The sequence below is a fragment of the Lentinus tigrinus genome (genome assembly GCF_003813185.1).
Source record: "Lentinus tigrinus ALCF2SS1-7 unplaced genomic scaffold L226scaffold_12, whole genome shotgun sequence".
NCBI lineage: Eukaryota > Fungi > Basidiomycota > Agaricomycetes > Polyporales > Polyporaceae > Lentinus > Lentinus tigrinus.
The window spans coordinates 447,894-466,697 of record NW_027137921.1 but is presented as its reverse complement, the minus strand read 5'-3'; the positions used below and the strand labels follow the sequence as shown (position 1 = coordinate 466,697).

Genomic DNA, 18,804 nt, shown 5'->3' with positions numbered 1-18,804 from the left:
AGTTCGCATAGAGTTTGCTTCCACACGGTGACGGCGTCCTTCCTCCTCCTCTGCCACCATGGACGACCCTGGAACAGGAGAATCTACAACGCATCTCACTTGGGGAAATGTTGGGCTGGCGTTCTCTTTCATTCTTCTGGATGGTTTCCTCTCAACGTCTTTCGGCCTCGGAGTGGGCAGCTCGCTCCTAACTGCCGCCGTACGCTGTGTTGTACAGCTCAGCGTGGTTGCATTGATACTGCAAAAAGTGTTCGAGACCAACAACCCATGGGCGGTAGCGGGCATGGCTTTTCTGCTCAATTTCATGGGAACTGCGGAGACCGGTATGTAGATCACTGTGTGAGTCTCCGCATTGTTCTTACTCCATTCTCACAGTAATCAACAAGTCAAAGAAGCGTTTTGACTACATGGTATGTGAAGGGACATGTAGCGTTGAAGCCTATCTTTCCTGTGAGTTTGGCACTTCTGATAACTGACGTCCTTCTTGTAGTTCCCATCCGTGCTGTTTGGCATGCTTGGTTCCACCATCCCGGTATCAATCATTGGCATGCGATTCGCCATGAGCGTCGATCCCTTCTGGAAACCGGAGCAATACAGTGCGTATACTATCTTCTTCCGTTGCATGAATTGGCTCATCGTGCGGCAGTCCCGGTCGTTGGTATGCTTTGCGGGGCCACCATCTCCGGCATAGTCGTCGCAGTGAGCTACGCACTCAAAGAAATATAGTACGTAACGCCGCTCAAGAACCGCAACCCTGATGCTCACTTATTCGCAGCGACAATAGGGACAAAGTCGAGATGTACCTCGCCTTTGGTGCCTCTCGTTTCGAAGCCTGCAAACCAATCGCGCGGGACGCCCTGCGCCTTGCCCTCACGCCCAACATCAATCAAATGAGGTCAGCCTCCGCACGTCACCTAACTCAGCTTGGAGTACATTATTAACATCCGACGGTCTTTAGCGTCATTGGCATCATCGCAATTCCGGGTATGATGACCGGTGCCATCCTCGGAGGATCCTCCGTCGAACAAGCCGCCCGCCTGCAAATGGTCATCATGTTCATGATTTCCTCTTGCACGGCCCTCTCTTCCATCGTCACCACCATCCTCGCCCTGGGAATTGTTGTCGATGACGAGCACCGCGTGCGCAGCGATCGCATCGACACGCGCCCGCATGCCGTGTGGCGCGCGCGTAATTGGGTCGTTGCGAAAGTCGTTGAGACCATCCAAAGTATGGCGAGCACTGTTGCTGGAGGTTTGAAGAGGTTAGTAGGCAGGCGAGATACTGAAGAAGGTTCCGCTGACTCCAGTGAGAGAGAGCGGTTGTTAGGATAGGTAGTATCAATAATTCTGTGGTGATTGCCTAGCGTAAAGCATGTACATCGAGCGTCTTACTCAAAAATATCCCATCTCGAACCAATGCCGCATGATCATAAGACGACTTTGGAAGGACAGCGCTCTGTGTCCGGCAGCAGAAACGAGATCGTCACCGTCTGAAGCGTACCAACCATAGTCATCTATGGAAGAAGGGACCACCGTCTCTAGGATGACAGCCGCCTTCTCGCCGCCGCCATGAATGGCGATAAGGTCCGCGAGGATCTCGCCGCTGACATCCTTCCACTGGCCAGGTATGTCAAATCGCTTCTCACATCTCTCCAGGGTTGTGATGCAGAACCGGTCTCCTGCCCACGGCCCTCGATGGATGTCGATAGAATTGTCCATGTCGACCGTCTGGTCGGAAGACCACAGGATCCTCGTGAGCAAGGCATGCCCAAGGTCCATCTTGCACGTTGGGAGGAACGGTTGCTCATCCTCCGGGGCCCCTGCAAGCTCTGCGAGAGCCGCTGCGCGCACGTACAGCTTCTTGTCGAGGTTGACGAGTACCCAGTCGTCGCGCTCAGGGTAGGTGAACATAAACACCTCTCTGAATGCCTTGCGGTCGAGTTCTGTCATCCGCATCAAGCGCGTGCTGTGGCTATACGCGCCGTTCAAGTTCCAGTTGGGCCATTGGAATTCTCCAAGAAGCAGGCGTTCTCCCTTGGAATACTCCCTGAATTCAAGTCTGAACCCAGGAAATAGGCCTCCATAGGAGCGGGCATCCAAGTCGCCCTCCTCCTCCTCGTCATCGTTGTCATCGTCGTCTTCGCTTTCACCGTCGCTATCATCATCGTCCGTTGCGTCTTCCTCCTTGGGCGTGCCCTCGTTATCTCCACCTTCCTCAGACGCAACGTCTACACTAGGCTCTTCCTCTGCGCCGCCTTCGACATCATGGCCTTGGTCCTTGCTCGTGGTAATACGTCCCTCTACCACAGCACGCTCCTCGTCCGTGAGCACGTTCTGAGGGAGGTCACTATAGCGAGCGTTCTCTCCAATGCACGCAACACGGCAATATGCCCAACGCGCCGCGAGAGCGCCACGCTTGGCGTCGATGGTACTCCTCGCCACAGCGAAGATCCGACGGCAGGTGACAGCGAAGCAGACGATGTCTACGAACTCCAGGATAGGGTCGTCCTCCAGGCAGTCGATGACAAGGCGGATGACATCGTCCGAGAGTACCAGAAGTCCCTTCTTCAACAAGATAGAAGGTGCGTACGCCGGGAGTGCGTCGAGGCGTGCTTGTACAGTTGGGCTGTCGCAGCCGCTCAACGACTCTCCAGACGCCACAGTCGACCGAGAACACATACCTCTCATACGGGATTGCAAGTGCCCTCATCAAGAAGCCCTGCTTCCTCGCGAAGGTACTGCCCAAGGTGTCCTCCCATTCCTCCGGCGCCAATTCGCGTCTTGTGAAGTTGAACCTGATGACCATGAGCATTGCGCTGCCATGATATGAATAATCAGCGAGGAGACTCACAGATGCCAGCGCTGTGATATGTCCGCCACAGTAGTGTCCTGAGAGCTCATGAGGGAGAGAGATAGAAGGATGAGTGTGGATGACGCTGAGACCCGATGTGCGCCCTCTTTTATACTGGAGGTATCCTAGGGCCGCTGCGCCACCGGAGGCACTACATCTCGACGGTACTTGCGGAAAGAAGCAGTGACACAAGTGCAGTTAGACGCGGACGTGCTTCGTCCTGTTGGCTTGCCTGTTCGTTAGAACACTCGGATGAATGGGAGGCGGTACAAGGCACTCCTATGGCGATGATGGCGATAAGGGATTCTTGAGTAGATTTATGGAGAAGTCAGCAAGATAAGACGTGTTGTTTGGCATGGAATATGCGGTACGGTCGTCATGGTCGCCAAGGACAGAAGACAAAAACTTGAAGGCATGGGCTGGCGGCGGCGCGCCGTCCACATCGCACCGCCACATCGCACCTGCCTTGCCGACCCCGCTGCACAGTTCGTATGTCGCTCTAGTATTGATGGTAAGAACGAGGTGCAATATATATCCAATCCGCGTATCTGCATCGGAGACCTACGCTACGACGGGAGAACCCAACGGTGTAGCATAGATGGGGGTGGGTATGGTCGACTCCTGCGACTCCCGTACTTCGTCACTTGGTTAGGCTACATATATGCCACAATAAACGAACGTGAGTTACCTACGACGGACTTCACTGGTGTCCACGTACCTCTATGAATTGCCAAGCTGAGGATTCCTGCAATGCGATGCCGGGAGCTGCAGTAACGGGCGCCGAAGGCATAGCAACGCTTGACGGCACGCACTCTGCGACTGAGGCTGCACCCTGGCCGCTGGCAGGCAGCCGAGAGGATAGAGGTGTAATGTCGGGAGCCGGAAGAAGAAGGGAATCGAGTAATGGGTCACCACGTTGGGGGTCCATATGTTCGTTCGTGCCATCGCTCTGCGAGAGATGGTGGTATGATAAGTCACGTCTCAATATGTAAGCGGACTCCGGGACTCACGTGAACGGGCCCAACGACAGTGCCAACCTCATCGGCATGAGCTGATGCACCTTCTGCGCTGACTGAAGGGGCAACCTGCTCCGCCTGCGCCGCAACGTCCGTGCAGGACTCGGCGAGCGCCCCATGCCTATTTGGTGCCGAGACCGCCGAGACAGAAGGTTTCGGAGGACGAACCTACAATGTAGGAGATGAGAGAGGGTAAGATGACATAAATCGAAGTAGCTCACCTGAGGATTTGTATGTTCGTCAACAATGTATTTGGGGAGTCGCCCAGAGCCGACTTTCATACCCTTCTTATCGCATCTGTACCAGAATTGGAACCCCTGAACGAAGCACGTGCATTGTAGCCCTCATCCATATGAGAACCATACAAACCGTCATACCTGGTGATACTTCACATCCCCACGGCGTATGGCAGTACCTGGCAGGAAGTTGTACCTGTCTATGGTAGGAGGGTAGGGTCGGACTTGACTCCTGACCAGGAGCCTGAGTGGGTAGTAACCGGGAGCCTGAGATAAACTGCTCAGAGTAGGCCTTAAGAGTGTGGACAGCGCACTTACCGATTCGCGGACAGAGGTCTGTGGCAGAGACCAATCAGCAATGCTGGGGGCTTCCATCGTGGGGTTCAAGACTGTTTCCAGGAAGGCCCTCTTGCTCTAATATGATACCGTTAGAAACAACAGGGATGTAAGGCTGAGACTGGCTTACCCCCCGAGTCGCCGTTGGTGGTCGGACAGCGCTATCGGCGTTCATCATCTTGGGCTTCGGTATGCGGATTGGAGAAATATGATGAGGATGAGAATGAGCCTCATACTAGCCCAACGAAGGCCTTATATGCCTGCAGACCAGCACAGTGCATGAGGCTTGTCGTCTTCTCGAGTGGCACATCCGGGTGGCACATACATCATGTGAGCGCCTAACAGCTTTTCGTGTAGGATCGGTGAGTGGCAAATTCGCACCGATCCGGATCTATCGTCCATGAGTTCTGAACTCAGTCATCCAAACGTGGAAAGTTGGAAACAGATAACGAGAACATGAAGATTTGTCGCGCGAAGTCGAGGGCTTGGCAGTGGCACAACGGAGTACCGATATGTCCCCTATCGCGGAACGTCGACGTCAGACTTGCTAGGTTAAATTGCAGCACGACTCACAGAGAAACTCGATAGAAACAGATCTTGCGTTAGGGAAGGGTCTGTCAGTTCATACAAGAGACTCAATTCATCGACGTAAGCTCATGATTACGCCTTGACCTCCTCCTTCTTCGGTCTCGATCCGAAGATGCCCGTCCCGACGCGTACGATATCGCTCCCAGCTGCGAGCGCGGCCTCGAAGTCGCTCGACATGCCCATGCTGAGAAGTAATCTGCCACTCTCATCCCCCCATTTCCCACTGTCCTTCGGGAACCCGGCACGCGCGAGAGTAGCCTCGAGGACCTCGCGCGTCGCAACAAGTCTCCGAAAGTCTTCGTTCTCCTTCTCTTTACTGAGCGACTCCGAAAGAGACCCGATGGTCATGAGCCCTTGCAGCCGCAGGTGGGGACACTCGGTCAGGATGTGCTTGGCGATTTGTACGAGCTCGGCACTGTCGACCTCAGACTCCGGCGCATCGCGTACGAGAGGGTGTACTCCAGACTTCGATTCCTCTCCCGAGGTGTTGACCTGGAGGAATACGTTCAGAGCTGGGCGATCTGCGGAGAGAACTTTGTTCAACGCGGTGGCGCCCTTGGCCGAGTGGAGGGTCTGGAGAGCATAGAGGTTCGGGATGGCTATGCTGTCGTTAGAACGCAGACGCGTCATGTTCAGAAGCAGGAGGTGTCACGCACAAGCTAGTATCTTCGCCTTGTTCGACTGGAATGTACCGATGAAATGCCACCGGATGTCTTGAGGAAGCTGTGGGTCGCTGTCTCTCAGGGACTACTCGCGTTCACAATTTAAGGCATAACGTACTTGTGCTGCCTTCTCCACCAACTCCTGCACATAGTTCTCACCAAAGTCGAGCTGACCTTCGTCGTAGCACGCAAGAATATCAGATGCGGGCTTGTACTTGGACACCGCAACGAGGGTGGGCTGCGATGTTGCACCCTGTGATGGTCGGGCTGCTTGAATGCGCTGCCTAATCTCTGCAAGAGACTCCTTCAATTCATCGATGCGCTCCGCGGACGCTCGGGCGACAGGTGCGGTGGGGACGGCAGCAGACATTAATCTTCGATGGACGAGGCGGACAGTGGTGGACAGGTTCATGAAGGTTGATAAGATAGGCGCCTGTAACCCATCAAGGAAGAGTGGGTGTCCTCGGAAGGCCTACATTATCATGAGACACTAGTCTTCGCTCGAGCAATGGACTCTCTATCAACAGACATGAAGCACTGAAACCAGCCTTGGTCTAAAAGATATCTTGTCTAAATTACTGATTTCAACCAGTATGCATCACGCGAGGTGAGGTCCGAAGAACTGTAGCTTCCAAGCCGGGCAGTGGCAAGCGTGCACCGGGATTCAATACTGCCTATACGCATCCACGTACGTGGCACTACGATGAAAATATCTTGCGTAGAGTTCTTGGAGGAATCATGTAGAGGGCGTCTCCAGATCTGACTCAGTTCTACAGGACCTGCCTGATCTGGCAACCCTCGCAGATCGACAAGCCGCCGATAAAGCCGATATACAGCTCCGTCTTCCTCTCGCTCTTCAAATTAAATTCCGGAAAGCCTCAAATAGCGGTTAGTTTCCATCATTTGTGAATCCTCATAAAGTTTGAACTCTCAAAACGATCTTGCAAGCAGAGACTCCAATTGCGAAATGTCCGTACAAGCTCTGCCCGCAGACTACTACACTCCATTACTCTCGGATGTTGCCAAGCAGCGCAAGCCGAACCCAAGTAAGTGTTTCTACGACAAACAATGTGGTACTCTGCTCAATGCATACCTTCCAGTTCGGGGCCTCTACCCCCTGGAAGCCCGCCCGGGGATGATCTCCCTTCTCGCCGGGAAACCCAACGCGACGACCTTCCCTCTGACCTCGGTCACGATCAAGTCGCGCTCCCCGACGGACCCTTCCGCAGAACTGACCACAGAGATCAGCGGGAAGGTGCTCGCAGAGGGTCTGCAGTACGGTCCTACCGCGGGGTTGCCCGACCTCGTCAACTGGGTCTATGGCCTGCAGGAGTACGAGCATGGAAGGAAGAAAGGTGAAGGCTGGCGGATTAGCATCGGCTCCGGATCCCAGGATGTCCTCCACAAGGTCGGCCAGCGATAGCCAGGACAAGGTGTAGTATTTACTGACAGATGCAATGCTACAGGCGATCGTGGCACTCGTGAACCCAGGAGACCCGGTACTCGTTGAGACCCCTCTCTATGCGTGAGTATGAGCGGACGCACGGCTCAAGGAGAGGTATCTAACAGTCCGGGATACCCGCAGCGGTGTGATGCCTACGTTCGAGGCCCTGCACTGCGAGTTCGTCGGTACGCTCCTCACCGCAGGCAGGCAAAGCAGTGGCTAACCCTTCGGCCAGCCGTGCCTACTGACTCTAAGGGCATCCGCTCGGACGTTCTCCGCTCAACTCTGGAGAACTGGCCAGCTGGGAAGCCTAAGCCGAAGGTCCTCTACACCGTTCCGGTTCGTCCCTCTCGCAGTGACTCGGCACAAAGAACCTTCATTAACTCAATATACTCTGGTAGTATGGTGGAAACCCGACTGGTATGACTGCAGTCAAGGAGCGCCGCCAGGAGGTTCTTCAACTTGCTAGGGAACATAACTTCCTAATCCTCGAGGGTTAGCGAAATTCAGAATCTCAACACGGTACCGACTGACCTTCACCATCCAGACGATCCATACTACTACCTCTACTTCGGAGAGGCCCCACGCCCGCCCTCGTACTTTACGCTCGAACGAGAGCTGCCAGAGATCGGACGAGTTATTCGTTTTGACAGCCTCTCCAAAATTCTCTCAGCAGGAATCCGAATTGGCTTCGCCTGCGGCCCCGAGCCTATCATGACAGTCATTGACATGCACGTAAGTGACCTGAACTAATAGCTCGGATGACACTTATGTCTTAATGCGCTTCACAGACGGCAGTCGCGAGCTTGCAAACACCGTCACTGACGCAGGCGATTGCGTTCGCGTTGCTCAACTCATGGGGCTATGACAGCTTCAAGACGCACACACAAGCGGTATCGCAATTCTACCGGGAGAAGCGTGACGTCTTTGAGAAGTACATGAAGAAGCACCTGGAGGGGTTGGCTGAATGGGACAGGCCTGAGGCTGGCATGTTCTTCTGGTGAGCATACCGAGGTCCTCGTGTCTGGTGTTCAATTGACGCCAAATTAGGTTCAAGCTCCTCCTGCCTGCCGCAGACGGCCAGGGTGAGCAAGACTCTGAGAGCGTCATCCGTACAAAGGCTCTGGAAAAGGGCGTGCTTGCACTCCCGGGAACAGTATTCCTGCCGAATGGGGGTAAGACCCCCTACGTCCGCGCTTCGTTCAGTTTGTTGGACGAGGCAGATGTCGAAGAAGCCATCAAGCGACTTGCCGCGGTGGTGCTGGAAGCGAAGGGTGCATGAGAACAAGTGGAAGAGCGGTGAAAGCATTACGACGAAGATATCAGGCAACGACAAATCATGTATCATATTGACTAGGATGAAACTTGCTGCTGGTTCTCCATCATCTTGGCTCTCTTCTCTGCTGCCAACTTCGCCTCGCTGAGCGGCTTCGGCCAGCGTGGTTCGACAGGCGGGCTCCAAATACCAAGCTCGCGCTTCATCTCGTCGATGTTCTGCTCCCATCTTTTCTCCCAATAAACCGTGATGAGGCTCTGGGCGGAGCTTCCGCACTTGACCGCCCAGGGAACGTAGTCACGGAAGAGCTTCTCGCGCTTGGCGTGCGTGAGGGGGAGGTGGCCGAACGCAGCAGCCATGCCGGTCATGGGGATGCCTAGGTTGGCGAACTCGAAGAACTTGACCGCGAGTTCGGCCACGACATTGACTGGCATCCCGAGGATGCAGTGGTAGAAGTCATGGCACTCCCTGTAGCGCTGCATGACGTAGGCGAGTTCAGGGTCATCGACATAGTGCACCTGAAGACGCGTTCAGTAGCTACCACGCGCGACTCGAGTCGTGGCCACAATATACCCTTGGCTTAGCGAATGATTCACAGCCCAAGGGTATGGCATGGCCACCAAAGGAAGCAACGCGACGTACGGGTTCTCTGGTATCGGGAGTGACGCCGCACCGTTCAAGCCAAGTGACATATGCGTTTCCGAAGGTTCCCTCCGGAAGGAGAGCGAGCTTGTTCATATCCACCGTGTGAGTGTTGATCCTCGGTCTCTCCTTCAGGATCTGCCTGCCTTCCGGACTCTCAAGCATTCTGTCGCGCAGCCGAGGGAGCACCGGACCAGAGGTGAGGTCCCCGAGGGCAGCGACCATATCTGGCAGACTGGCCGTTCATGCTTGGGCATCCGGCGAGACACTCACGAGAACGTACCTGCCCTTCGGGGGTTCACAAGAGCCATGAAGGCCGAACCCAGCGTCAGGAAGCCGTGTTCGAACCAATTGAGCGGGATGTGGCCCTCGTACGCCGGTTGTGTGTTGACGGCCCGGGTTTGCCACCGCGCGTGTGGTCGACCGGCAGTGTTGGCCCGTGCAAGAGTTGCCAGATACCGCGCAGTGCGGCGCGGTGCGCGCATCGAAGCGGCGGCGAGCGACATGGTGGCCTGAGGAGAAGATGAAGTGGCAAGACGCGTCGAGACTCCGGCCGTGGCTGGAGCGGATCGGGCGTCTCCACGACCTGCGCCTCCTGCACCGCGACCTCCATGTCGGGATCCTCGCATCTTTCTCGCTGCTCGCCGCACTGCTCTTCATTTCTCAGGAAATCTCGGAGGCGGCGAAGGAGAGAAACGCTATCTGTTCTCTGTGGCCTTCCGGGACGGTTGCAGGCGCTGCCAATTGCTACTGGTACCGCCCTGTCGATCTGATTTGGTCTTCCCTCCCCCGGTGGCCCAAGGGTGGTTCCTGCCCGATCTAAGAGCCTTAGAGACATGTGCTACTGGCGTACTCAATGCGCTGCCCTGCGTTGCGTTGCGAATGCTCGTCTGAGAGAGTTCTCCGGGTGGCCTCCCGCACCGGCCACACCGCTATGCACACAAAGCGATCTTGCGCCTCAAGGGGGCCCCGGGCCATTCCCGCCGCCATATAATGGCCTTGGTCTCGCTTTCGGTGAGTCGCTGCAATGTTTTACACCCCCTCGCGCACGATGTCTCGCTATCCCTACTACGCCTACCCACCACGCCCGCACGCCCCTCCGCACAACTACCTGGGGATGTCCATGGCCAACACTCCAGTGCTCGTCATAAGCCGGCCCATGCCTCAGCAGCCCATGCCGCCCCTTCGTCGCGCCAAGCAGCCAAAGCAGTTGCGGAGCCCCGACCGGCGGAAGCGTTACGGGATGGTCTTCAACACCGACCCCCTGCAGGGGATGCTCGAAGAAGAGGACGACGACGACAGCACATGGTCGATGTCGCGCTCTCGTTCGTCGCGCAGGATGCTGGGTAGCAGACACACGAGCGTCCGTACGCGGAACAGCAGCCCCGCGCAAGAGATCGCCGCGCGGTACAGAGCGTCGCACAGCGAAGACCTCAATGCGTCTTCATCTTCTGTCAGTTACCTCCAGGTTCCCAGTGGCTATACCAGCGCAAGTCGTTCACGGACTACCTCGGGAGAGACGAGCATTAGCTCTACCTCAGGTCCGCGATTGCGCTACCGAGACTCGCGTGCACACGCGATGGATCACTCCGTGAGTCCCTCCTTCGTCTGCCCTTGTCATAGCCCAATCTAACTTCGCGTGCTTAGACGAAGGAGGCATACGTGATGGCTGTCCGATGCGGAAGTTACCTCAACATACCCTGCCAGCGGCCGGGGTGCCGTGATATTCTCCCTGATATTCGAAACCTCGCCTCTCATCTGGCTATTCATGACCTCGAGCCTCAAGCGTCACGGGATAGGTGCGTCTCCGCATGTGTCTCCCCACATTCAGGCACTGAGACTCGGTGGTAGATACGTGCGGGCACCTCGACACAGTTCCTTCGTTGATATGGGCCACTCTGTCGACGGCCGTTCGCGTCGTCATTACATGCGCTCTCCCGCTCCATATGCTCGTTCCCACCGGTCTTACAGTGAGCCCATTTTGTCCTGCCTTAGCTGCACGGAGTCTGATGATCCTTTGCAGGCAAGTTCCGGAGATACCTCTGGAAGCTGACTTCCTGTGTTCCTTGTTACGCTCCTGATGACGACAATGACGACTTCTTATGAACAACTCAGAACCTTTGAACGCTTCGGACATTGTGTTGTACAACACGCGCTATCCACTTTCATTCTGTGTCTAACCGTGCTATCACTTCTATCTCTACGCTATGGACATCGCGTAATACGACTTACAGCTACTGTATCTATAGACCTCCCCACGCTCTCTTGTAGCAACTATACATGCCCCCTCCTATGTAACCCATGCGTATAGCAATATGACCGCATGAGCAGTTTGGTATCAAGGGGCCGATTGTGGTTCCCTTGTCTCGATTACATGAGTCATCGATCGACTTGAGTACACATCACAATCGAAGTGAACGCAGTATTAATAATTAATGAATGGTATATCACAGAACATATCCGCTCAACACCGATGCTACGTCAAATCAGACTTCACAGTAAATCACTCTTTGCCCGAGATGCTCAGAACAGCGAACAAATGGATGGCCGCCGCTGCCGAGTGTACCGACCAGTAGAAGCAACCTTGTCATCCCCGTCGGACCCGAACCAGAAGTACTCCGCATAGTCGACTGGTGGCACGTCGCCCTCGATCTCCTCAAGCCACTCCTTCCCCAGCTGCTTCCGGTAAATCTGCACGAGGTCCTTGACGACTTGCTTACTGACGTCCTTCCATTCGGATTCCCAAGACTCTTCCCCTTCCTTTGGCCCGCCCATTCGCTCCATGGTGGTGATGCAGAACCGGTCGCCGACCCACGCGCCGCGGTGCATCTTCAACTTCGGAGGCGTGTTCACGAGCTCCTCAGTGGACCAGCAGATACGTGCGAGGAGTGCATGGCCCAAATCGAGCCTGCACCGCGGGAGGAACGGCTGAGCGTCGTTCGGCTTGCCCGAGAGCTCCGCAATCGCAGACGCACGGACGTACTCCTTCTTCGTGCAGTTGCAGAGTATCCAGTCTCTGCGCTTGGGGGGGAAGGCGACACCCACGACGGCCTCGAAAGCCTCGCGGTCGGCATCAGAATTGAACTTCTGCAGGTAGCTGTAGAAGTAGGTGAAAGCACCACGATACAAGGTGGAGGCACCGGGATCGAGAAGCTCGAGCCCGCCGTAGTTTGCATATTTGCCTTCCTTGATCTTTGCGTCAATGATGGCTCGTTCCTCGGCATTGAGCAAGGCGGGAGGGAGGTCGTCCTCAACCGTGTTGTCACCCATGCAGACGATGCGGCAACCGAGCCATGACGCTGACATGTAGTTGCGGCCCTCCTCGAGCATCTTGGCGGAGAGATCGAAGAGCCGACGGCACGTCACCGCAAGGATCGCAAGGTCGTCGAACGTGATGTCTGGCAACTCGAGAATGGTGAGGAGCACGTCGTCAGGAAGTGAGAGGAGTCCTTGGTTGTTGATGGCTGGCGGAGTGACTGTACTCGAGAGGCGCTTCAAATGTCTTTCGAGCTTCGGGCTGTGGTGGTTGTGGGTCGGCGGTTTGAATGGGAATATGATCAAAAGCAAAGTTGTGGACATACCTGGAGTACGGCATCGTAATGCTCCTGACCAGGAATCCTTGCTTGTACTGGAGAAATGACCATTTGGGGCCTCCATTGGTGTCCATCCTCTGGCGCTTGCTCACGTTGAAACTGTAAAGCGGGAGGGGGTCTCTTAGAGTGGTAAGCATGAGAAGACTGATTGACAACGTACAATTCCCAGTATTGGCCCATGGTGGTGAAAGCTGCGTTATCAGGTGGGGTGGTCACGGTGGTGTGGAAGTGAGAATAGCATTTTGTGCCGTGCTTTATAGTGTACTCTATGCCGAACCAGTGGCACAATGAGTTTCCATTGTTCTCCTGCAACGTGTATCATGGCAGGCGTAATCACATGAAGCGGACAGATCTAGGTGTCAGTACCAAGGAAGATGCTTTCGGAGCCATTGAATACGCGGTTCTGTTCGATACAAGTATCATGATTTCAGTGCGCAGGCTGCATGCGAACCCATTTTGTTGATTGATTCAGTGGGTCAAGTAAATAAAACGCGTCGAGTAGTGGAATATAACGGCGTTCATGCCCCACTGACATGCCCGAGTCGGACCAACGACTAGGACGGACTCCGGCGATTGTCTATCAGGCGGTCAAACTATGTGTGCGCGGTCTAAATTGTGCTCTCAATATATCAACCTTGAGGCAATGCATAGCACTCCGAGCTTGCGTGATGGGACTCACCCCCTCTATGTTAGTCCGCAAATGAGACCTGGAGGCGGCGCATGCGCACTCTTCGTGACTTCCGCTTGATGTGGTACTAGAAAGGCGAATTGGAAACCTCAAGATTTTGGTCCAGGGTAGCAGTCACAAACACAAGGATAATAACGGCGACCTGTTGAGATTGGTGACTGGTTGGATATATTCATGGGCGGTGGTGGAAGCAATGTTCAACGTTCTCAAGCCGCCGCGGCGCACTGCAGGCGCGGCCCAGGCCCGGTAGGGCTGACGTCACGCGTTGCGGGCGCCTGCTGGGACGCGACTGCTAAGTTGGCTACACATATGCTTTGGATAGCCTCATACCGCAGTACTGATTAATGATTGATGCACTATGATAGCATGTTCGTTACATTCAGACCGAGCTAAGAACTAGACATACAACACCAAAGACTAACTACAACTCGAAGTAGCCAATCGGCGGCCGGGGGCCATCGTATTCCCAATTCCACCCGAAGTTTGTGTAGTGACACATAGCCAGCCGCACTATGTAGGGATAAGGCACATCCCGAAAACGAGATGAAAGGTCGTCTTGTCCATCCGATGCGAACCAGTAGTACTGCGTCCAGTCTTCCTCCGACACCTGGCCTTCGACCTTCGCGAGCCAGTCCTTCTTCCCAAACACCATCCGGTAAACCCGCACAAGGTCCCGTACAACCTGGCCACTCACGTCCTTCCACTCCCAGTCATCGCCCTCGCTCGGCATGCACCGTCGGTCCATCGTGGTGATATAGAACCGGTCGCCGACCCACGGCCCGCGGTGCATCTTCATGGAGTCCGGCGTGTCCATAGGCTTCTCGGTTGACCAGCAGATGCGGGTGAGGAGTGCGTGGCCGAGGTCCAGCTTGCAGCGGGGAAGGAACGGCTGATCGTCGTTTGGCTTGCCCGCGAGCTCTGCGATCGCGGACGCGCGGACGAACTCCTTCTTGGTGTGGTTGCAGAGGACCCAGTCGGTGCGCGAGGGGAAGGTGACAGCCATGATCAACTTGAACACGTTGCGATCGGCGGCGGACTTGAACGTATGTAGCCATTCGGGCTTGTAGGTGAATGCGCCACGGTAGAGACGGGTATCATCCGAACAAAAGTCCGATAGTCCGCCATAGGAGGCCCCGCCTTCCTTGGACTTCGTCTCGATCAAAGCGCGTTCCTGAGCTTTGAATAGAGCGGCGGGGAGATCCTCGTACTTGGCGTGACTGCCACTGCAGAGAATGCGGTTCATCATCCAAGAAGCGGCTTGGCAGATGTGGTAATGATCGATGAGCCCGCGGTAGAGCTCGTAGAGTCGCTGGCAAGTCATGGCCAGCATCACGACCTCCTCCACGCATAGTCCCGAGCCTGGTGGCTCAGCGATGTACAGGAGCAGCTCGTTGGGAAGGGAAAGCAGCCCTTTGTTATTGATTGCCGGGGGAATGCTCGAGAGCCGCTGCAGGTGCGCCTCGAGTTGGGGACTGTGGTGATTGGAGTCGGTGTAGGGATCTTGGCCGGGTAACGCGAAGATGTGCTCACCTTGCAAACGGCACCGTAATACTCCTAACCAGGAATCCCTGTTTGTACTTGAGAAATGAACTTTCGGGTCCGCCCTTGGGTATAAATGACTCCTTCGTGCTAACGTTGAAACTGCACAGAATAAGTGTGAATGGTGTAGTAGCGAACATTCTCAGAGGAGCTGAACAACATACATTTTCCAGTCCTGGTCCATGTTGGTTAACTTGGCGGTAGGAGTGATGTGTGTCGTGGTGGTGCCGGTTCGAGAGAAGCCTCAGCCTACTGAGCTTTATATCATGTTCCAGGCCGGTGGTTAGGAAGCCTCGTGGTTCGAGCGTCAATCGACATGGAATATATCTTCATTGTTCTGTCATCCCGGAGCGTGGACTTCCATTGTCTTCTAAGCATTGTCCTCCGAAAACGCGTATCAAAGCTGACCTCCTGGTTTGACAGTATACCCGATCATCTACCTCATGCCACGGAATCAGGCGGAATTCTTCCTGCCAAACGACAATTGTCCGGGCCAGGATGTAGAGCGGACGCACGACAACAACGGTAGGAACCGAGAATCGTCTTCAGTTGGTTGGCATAATCGATACGGAGCGGTGGTAGGTGGTTTCTGCATCCGACCTCGCCGTATCACCAGCGGGATCAAGAGTCTTGATTCAAACGAAGCTGGTGCACGGTGGGGTAATGCCAGTGGTGGTGGTTGAAGATCAACAGCAAGCAGAGGTGGCACTGCAAAGAACGTATCCTTTCCGCACGCGAGAAATGGTAAGTAATTTGGAGGAAAGAATCAAACTTCCAGATACTTTGCTCAACCATACGTTTCAACCTTTTCAGCCTTAGAAAATATTCTTGGAACCTTTCCTTACCCTAGAGAGGTGCAGTAGCCGGAGATTCATCTGCCTTTCGGCGAATGATAGAGCTTAACATTTCATTTACCATTTCATGATCATTTCCTGAATAGGCAAACGATGACGGGTTTCCTGTGTGGCGTCACGCATCACGGGCGTCTGATCAATTGTAATGGTCCTCTGAACCTCGGGCTCTCCTCCACGCTCACTCGTCCTAAATCACTCACATAGCGCACGTCTAGCAGTCATAAATGCGCGTCACAGCCGTTATAAGTCCGATGATGCGGAGCACACCCCAATGAGTATATATGTTAGTCAAGTCTATCGACCGAAGCGCCGATATCTCTATCCCCACCTGTTCAGGGAAGAGCCAAGAACGCAGCCAATAGCTCGGGGAAGTTAGGCGTGCCCAGACCGGTAACTGGGTCCCATCCAGGGGCGGCGTTGAAGCCCTGGGTGCTGCAGCCCGGGTTCGTGCCGTTCGTCACATCGTTGTACGCTTTCGCAAAGTCGGACGAGTAGAGCTGTTGCACACAATGATTAGCATCTGAGCTTCTACAACAGCCTTCAGCGAGCAAGAGTACATACGGCGGGGTTAATCCAACCGACGGGGCTCTTGCCAGCCGCAATGCGCGCGTCATTAACTGCAGTAATGACGGCGGCGAAGATGGGTGCAGAAGCAGACGTGCCTCCGCTCTTGACGAACTGGCCCGACTCGGCGATGACGAGAGGCCATCTGTGCGACATTTTGTCAGACGCATCCCGCAAGCAGATAAGAGGACCCCCGAGTATCCGCCGTCCGGCGTTTCAGAGGCCTTACTCACCCGTTCGCCGCCACGTCGGGGTACGCGCGTCCGCTCCTGTTGAAGATGTTATCGGCATAGTTGGGCCCAAAGTTGGTAAGGTAGTTCGTGACTGCGTCGTCCTGCCAAGACGGGCGGGGGAAGTTGTTCGAAAAGCCTCCCCCGGATGCAAACCGCGTCGTCGCGATCTCGGGGTCGTCGACGGTTTTGTTGGTCGCCACAGACGTCGCGCCGACGGCCGTGACGTATGGGCAGGACGCGGGGAGCTGGCCGAGGAAGGCTCCTTTGGGGTTGCCCGCCTGGAGGGTCCCGTTGGCGAGTTGGCAGAATCCGCTCTGCGAGTATCCGACGCCGCCGTCGCCGGAGGACGCGATGAAGGTCATGCCGGTCAGACTAAGTTTACCGATCTCCGTGCATTCGCGTTGTACAATGGGCGAGATGGTGGGGTCGGTGACGTCCGGGTTGAAGTGGTACGAGATGGAGACGACGTTGACGGTAGGCTTGTTACCGCAGTCCGTGAGGTCTGGGAAGAGAATACGTCAATGCGAAAGAGATTGTGTGAGAATCAACGTCCGACGCCTACTTTGGGAGCTTACACCCTCGGCTTCGCAATAAGAGCCGTCGACCGCACCGAGTAAGGGATCGACTATGTGCGGATCACGATTAGTACACGCGAGAGAGAAGCCTGTGGAGACACTCACGAAATACCGAGGTGCTGGCCGCATCACCAATCTGGTACAGAGACAGATTCTGCTTGGAGCCAAGCAAACCCATCACGAGTTCGATGTCCAAAGTGGACTCCCCAAGATCGCCACCCGCAGTTGGATCACCTGCAAGCAACACTTAATACGTACCGTACGGATAATCTGCACAGCAACTCACCCCCTGCGATGCTGATAGTCTCAGGGATGTGCCCAACCTGATCGGGAGCATAGGTGTTGAAGAACATGTCAAGGTCAGCGGGACGGTAAACCTCGATAGAGAACTCCGCTGTGCAATGCGTCAATGCACAACGTCAAGCAAAGAGTACTAATATCTACTTACCAACTGCAACCGAGTTATTGTCGCCAGAGACGGGCGTGTAATCGTATTTGTACAAGCCACGCAGGCAGTCGAGGGTAACAGAGGTATCGCAACCCTCCGCCGCAAGCGCGGATACCTATCCACCAGGAGGTATATCAACATGTACTCCGGAACACGCGACATGGCAACTTACGTCGTCCACAGGGATCTTGGGCGCACCGGATACCCTCCCGAAGCCGGGCACACTCGAGACCTCGGCGTCCCTACGCACAAACGAGGTACTGCCAAGATAGGTCGTCGGCCATACGAAGTCGACGTGCTTGGAAACATGCTCAGGAAGCGTGTATCCCTGGTGGCAGCCGACATGCGTCATGCCATCGTCGCTGTGGCGATAGACAAAGTATTCGGCTCCAAGAAGGTCCTCCGCTTCAGCGACTGTCAGGTCAAGATGCAGAGCGTCGCCGTTCTTGCTGAGACGGATCTTCTGGACATCAATCCCGGCATCGTTCACGAGCCAGGAGTGGACGGTGTCAACAGTCTCCTTGGACGGCCTGAAGGTGTCGGCAACCTTCGCGGGAGTCCAGTGCTTCCCGTAGTTCGGAGACTTCGGATCGGCGACGTCGAGCAAATAGGCATCGAGATTGTGGATATTCGACTGCGCGAGAGTGAACTTGAGAGGGAGGGTCGCGTCGGGATCAGCACGACGGTGAATGGACCATCCGTCGGGAACTACGCGCGGGGCAGCGACGGCGCAAGCGATGAACGAGGCGAGGCAAAGGAGCAGCCGGGAGAAAGCCATCGGGTGGCAGAACCAGACGTCGATGGGGTGCGGCAAGGCCTCGCAGGAGGATCATGACAACGGCTTTATAGTATTTGAGGAACCGTCGGGTGACGCAACGCATCTGCGATATGGGCATACGTCCAGGGCCCCAGCGTTGGTCTGTACAACAACGGCCGCGTATCTACAGTGCTTTACAAAACTGTTTCCAGAAATTGTGCTCTGGCGCTATTTTGATAATATCTCCGTAACGCGTAACCCTATTAACATGATTCAATTTGCGTTCGATTGCAGTGTTTCTTGGCTTTCCAACGATATATAATATGTGCGATTTCGATAACTTTGGACCGAGATAATATTCAATCTTTGACCACACCTCCTGGAAACAGTTCTGTAACGGGCACTGATCCTATGTCAAAGTCGGGCTGTTTTGAACTTTTTAGGCAATTAGGTCACATGGTATTGTGTGAATATATTACATAATGTTGAACAGTGCTATGCCA

The 18,804-nt window shown here is 55.0% G+C and overlaps 10 protein-coding genes across 10 annotated transcripts; 3 read left to right on the top strand and 7 right to left on the bottom strand.

Annotated features, from left to right (window-relative positions):
- The first annotated feature begins 8 nt into the window (after window positions 1-8).
- On the top strand, window positions 9-1,422 carry L226DRAFT_508445 (UPF0014-domain-containing protein). Its single transcript, XM_067678176.1, has 6 exons — window positions 9-323; window positions 376-410; window positions 491-596; window positions 647-725; window positions 776-895; window positions 959-1,422. The coding sequence occupies exons 1-6, from the start codon at window positions 59-61 to the stop codon at window positions 1,329-1,331; spliced, it is 978 nt and encodes a 325-aa protein (XP_067535437.1). The 5' UTR covers window positions 9-58; the 3' UTR covers window positions 1,332-1,422.
- On the bottom strand, window positions 1,378-3,004 carry L226DRAFT_486796 (uncharacterized protein). The gene is made up of 2 exons (XM_067677172.1): window positions 2,851-3,004; window positions 1,378-2,794 (listed from the first exon to the last, which is right to left on the bottom strand). Exon 2 carries the CDS (start codon window positions 2,685-2,687, stop codon window positions 1,392-1,394), a length of 1,296 nt encoding a protein of 431 aa, XP_067535436.1. The 5' UTR covers window positions 2,688-2,794; window positions 2,851-3,004; the 3' UTR covers window positions 1,378-1,391.
- Window positions 3,005-3,416: 412 nt separating this feature from the next.
- Window positions 3,417-4,616, bottom strand: L226DRAFT_523164 (uncharacterized protein; the record flags this gene model as incomplete). Its single annotated transcript, XM_067678806.1, has 7 exons — window positions 3,417-3,503; window positions 3,569-3,799; window positions 3,861-4,034; window positions 4,088-4,183; window positions 4,244-4,369; window positions 4,421-4,516; window positions 4,569-4,616. The coding sequence occupies 7 exons, from the start codon at window positions 4,614-4,616 to the stop codon at window positions 3,417-3,419; spliced, it is 858 nt and encodes a 285-aa protein (XP_067535435.1).
- A 214-nt stretch (window positions 4,617-4,830) lies between these two features.
- Window positions 4,831-6,099, bottom strand: L226DRAFT_67392 (uncharacterized protein). The gene is made up of 4 exons (XM_067687138.1): window positions 5,807-6,099; window positions 5,683-5,749; window positions 5,012-5,625; window positions 4,831-4,957 (listed from the first exon to the last, which is right to left on the bottom strand). The coding sequence occupies exons 1-3, from the start codon at window positions 6,056-6,058 to the stop codon at window positions 5,099-5,101; spliced, it is 846 nt and encodes a 281-aa protein (XP_067535434.1). The 5' UTR covers window positions 6,059-6,099; the 3' UTR covers window positions 4,831-4,957; window positions 5,012-5,098.
- A 425-nt stretch (window positions 6,100-6,524) lies between these two features.
- Window positions 6,525-8,514, top strand: L226DRAFT_553006 (PLP-dependent transferase). Its single transcript, XM_067682901.1, has 10 exons — window positions 6,525-6,576; window positions 6,640-6,734; window positions 6,789-7,096; window positions 7,155-7,213; window positions 7,274-7,317; window positions 7,368-7,471; window positions 7,534-7,627; window positions 7,680-7,867; window positions 7,924-8,132; window positions 8,183-8,514. Exons 2-10 carry the CDS (start codon window positions 6,656-6,658, stop codon window positions 8,412-8,414), a joined length of 1,317 nt encoding a protein of 438 aa, XP_067535433.1. The 5' UTR covers window positions 6,525-6,576; window positions 6,640-6,655; the 3' UTR covers window positions 8,415-8,514.
- On the bottom strand, window positions 8,185-9,574 carry L226DRAFT_535080 (ubiquinone biosynthesis protein COQ4 mitochondrial). The gene is made up of 3 exons (XM_067680821.1): window positions 9,334-9,574; window positions 9,051-9,277; window positions 8,185-8,926 (listed from the first exon to the last, which is right to left on the bottom strand). Exons 1-3 carry the CDS (start codon window positions 9,554-9,556, stop codon window positions 8,486-8,488), a joined length of 891 nt encoding a protein of 296 aa, XP_067535432.1. The 5' UTR covers window positions 9,557-9,574; the 3' UTR covers window positions 8,185-8,485.
- A 593-nt stretch (window positions 9,575-10,167) lies between these two features.
- L226DRAFT_545767 (uncharacterized protein) lies at window positions 10,168-11,156 on the top strand (the record flags this gene model as incomplete). Its single annotated transcript, XM_067682366.1, has 4 exons — window positions 10,168-10,641; window positions 10,698-10,849; window positions 10,902-11,020; window positions 11,074-11,156. 4 exons carry the CDS (start codon window positions 10,168-10,170, stop codon window positions 11,154-11,156), a joined length of 828 nt encoding a protein of 275 aa, XP_067535431.1.
- A 352-nt stretch (window positions 11,157-11,508) lies between these two features.
- Window positions 11,509-12,859, bottom strand: L226DRAFT_613106 (uncharacterized protein). The gene is made up of 3 exons (XM_067686468.1): window positions 12,804-12,859; window positions 12,632-12,742; window positions 11,509-12,567 (listed from the first exon to the last, which is right to left on the bottom strand). Exons 1-3 carry the CDS (start codon window positions 12,821-12,823, stop codon window positions 11,574-11,576), a joined length of 1,125 nt encoding a protein of 374 aa, XP_067535430.1. The 5' UTR covers window positions 12,824-12,859; the 3' UTR covers window positions 11,509-11,573.
- Window positions 12,860-13,659: 800 nt separating this feature from the next.
- Window positions 13,660-15,541, bottom strand: L226DRAFT_486782 (uncharacterized protein). Its single transcript, XM_067677171.1, has 3 exons — window positions 15,035-15,541; window positions 14,862-14,972; window positions 13,660-14,803 (listed from the first exon to the last, which is right to left on the bottom strand). Exons 1-3 carry the CDS (start codon window positions 15,052-15,054, stop codon window positions 13,753-13,755), a joined length of 1,182 nt encoding a protein of 393 aa, XP_067535429.1. The 5' UTR covers window positions 15,055-15,541; the 3' UTR covers window positions 13,660-13,752.
- Window positions 15,542-15,851: 310 nt separating this feature from the next.
- Window positions 15,852-18,422, bottom strand: L226DRAFT_560505 (subtilisin-like protein). The gene is made up of 8 exons (XM_067683371.1): window positions 17,717-18,422; window positions 17,545-17,659; window positions 17,383-17,490; window positions 17,202-17,330; window positions 17,084-17,146; window positions 16,522-17,023; window positions 16,286-16,433; window positions 15,852-16,221 (listed from the first exon to the last, which is right to left on the bottom strand). The coding sequence occupies exons 1-8, from the start codon at window positions 18,320-18,322 to the stop codon at window positions 16,057-16,059; spliced, it is 1,836 nt and encodes a 611-aa protein (XP_067535428.1). The 5' UTR covers window positions 18,323-18,422; the 3' UTR covers window positions 15,852-16,056.
- Between the last annotated feature and the right edge of the window lie 382 nt (window positions 18,423-18,804).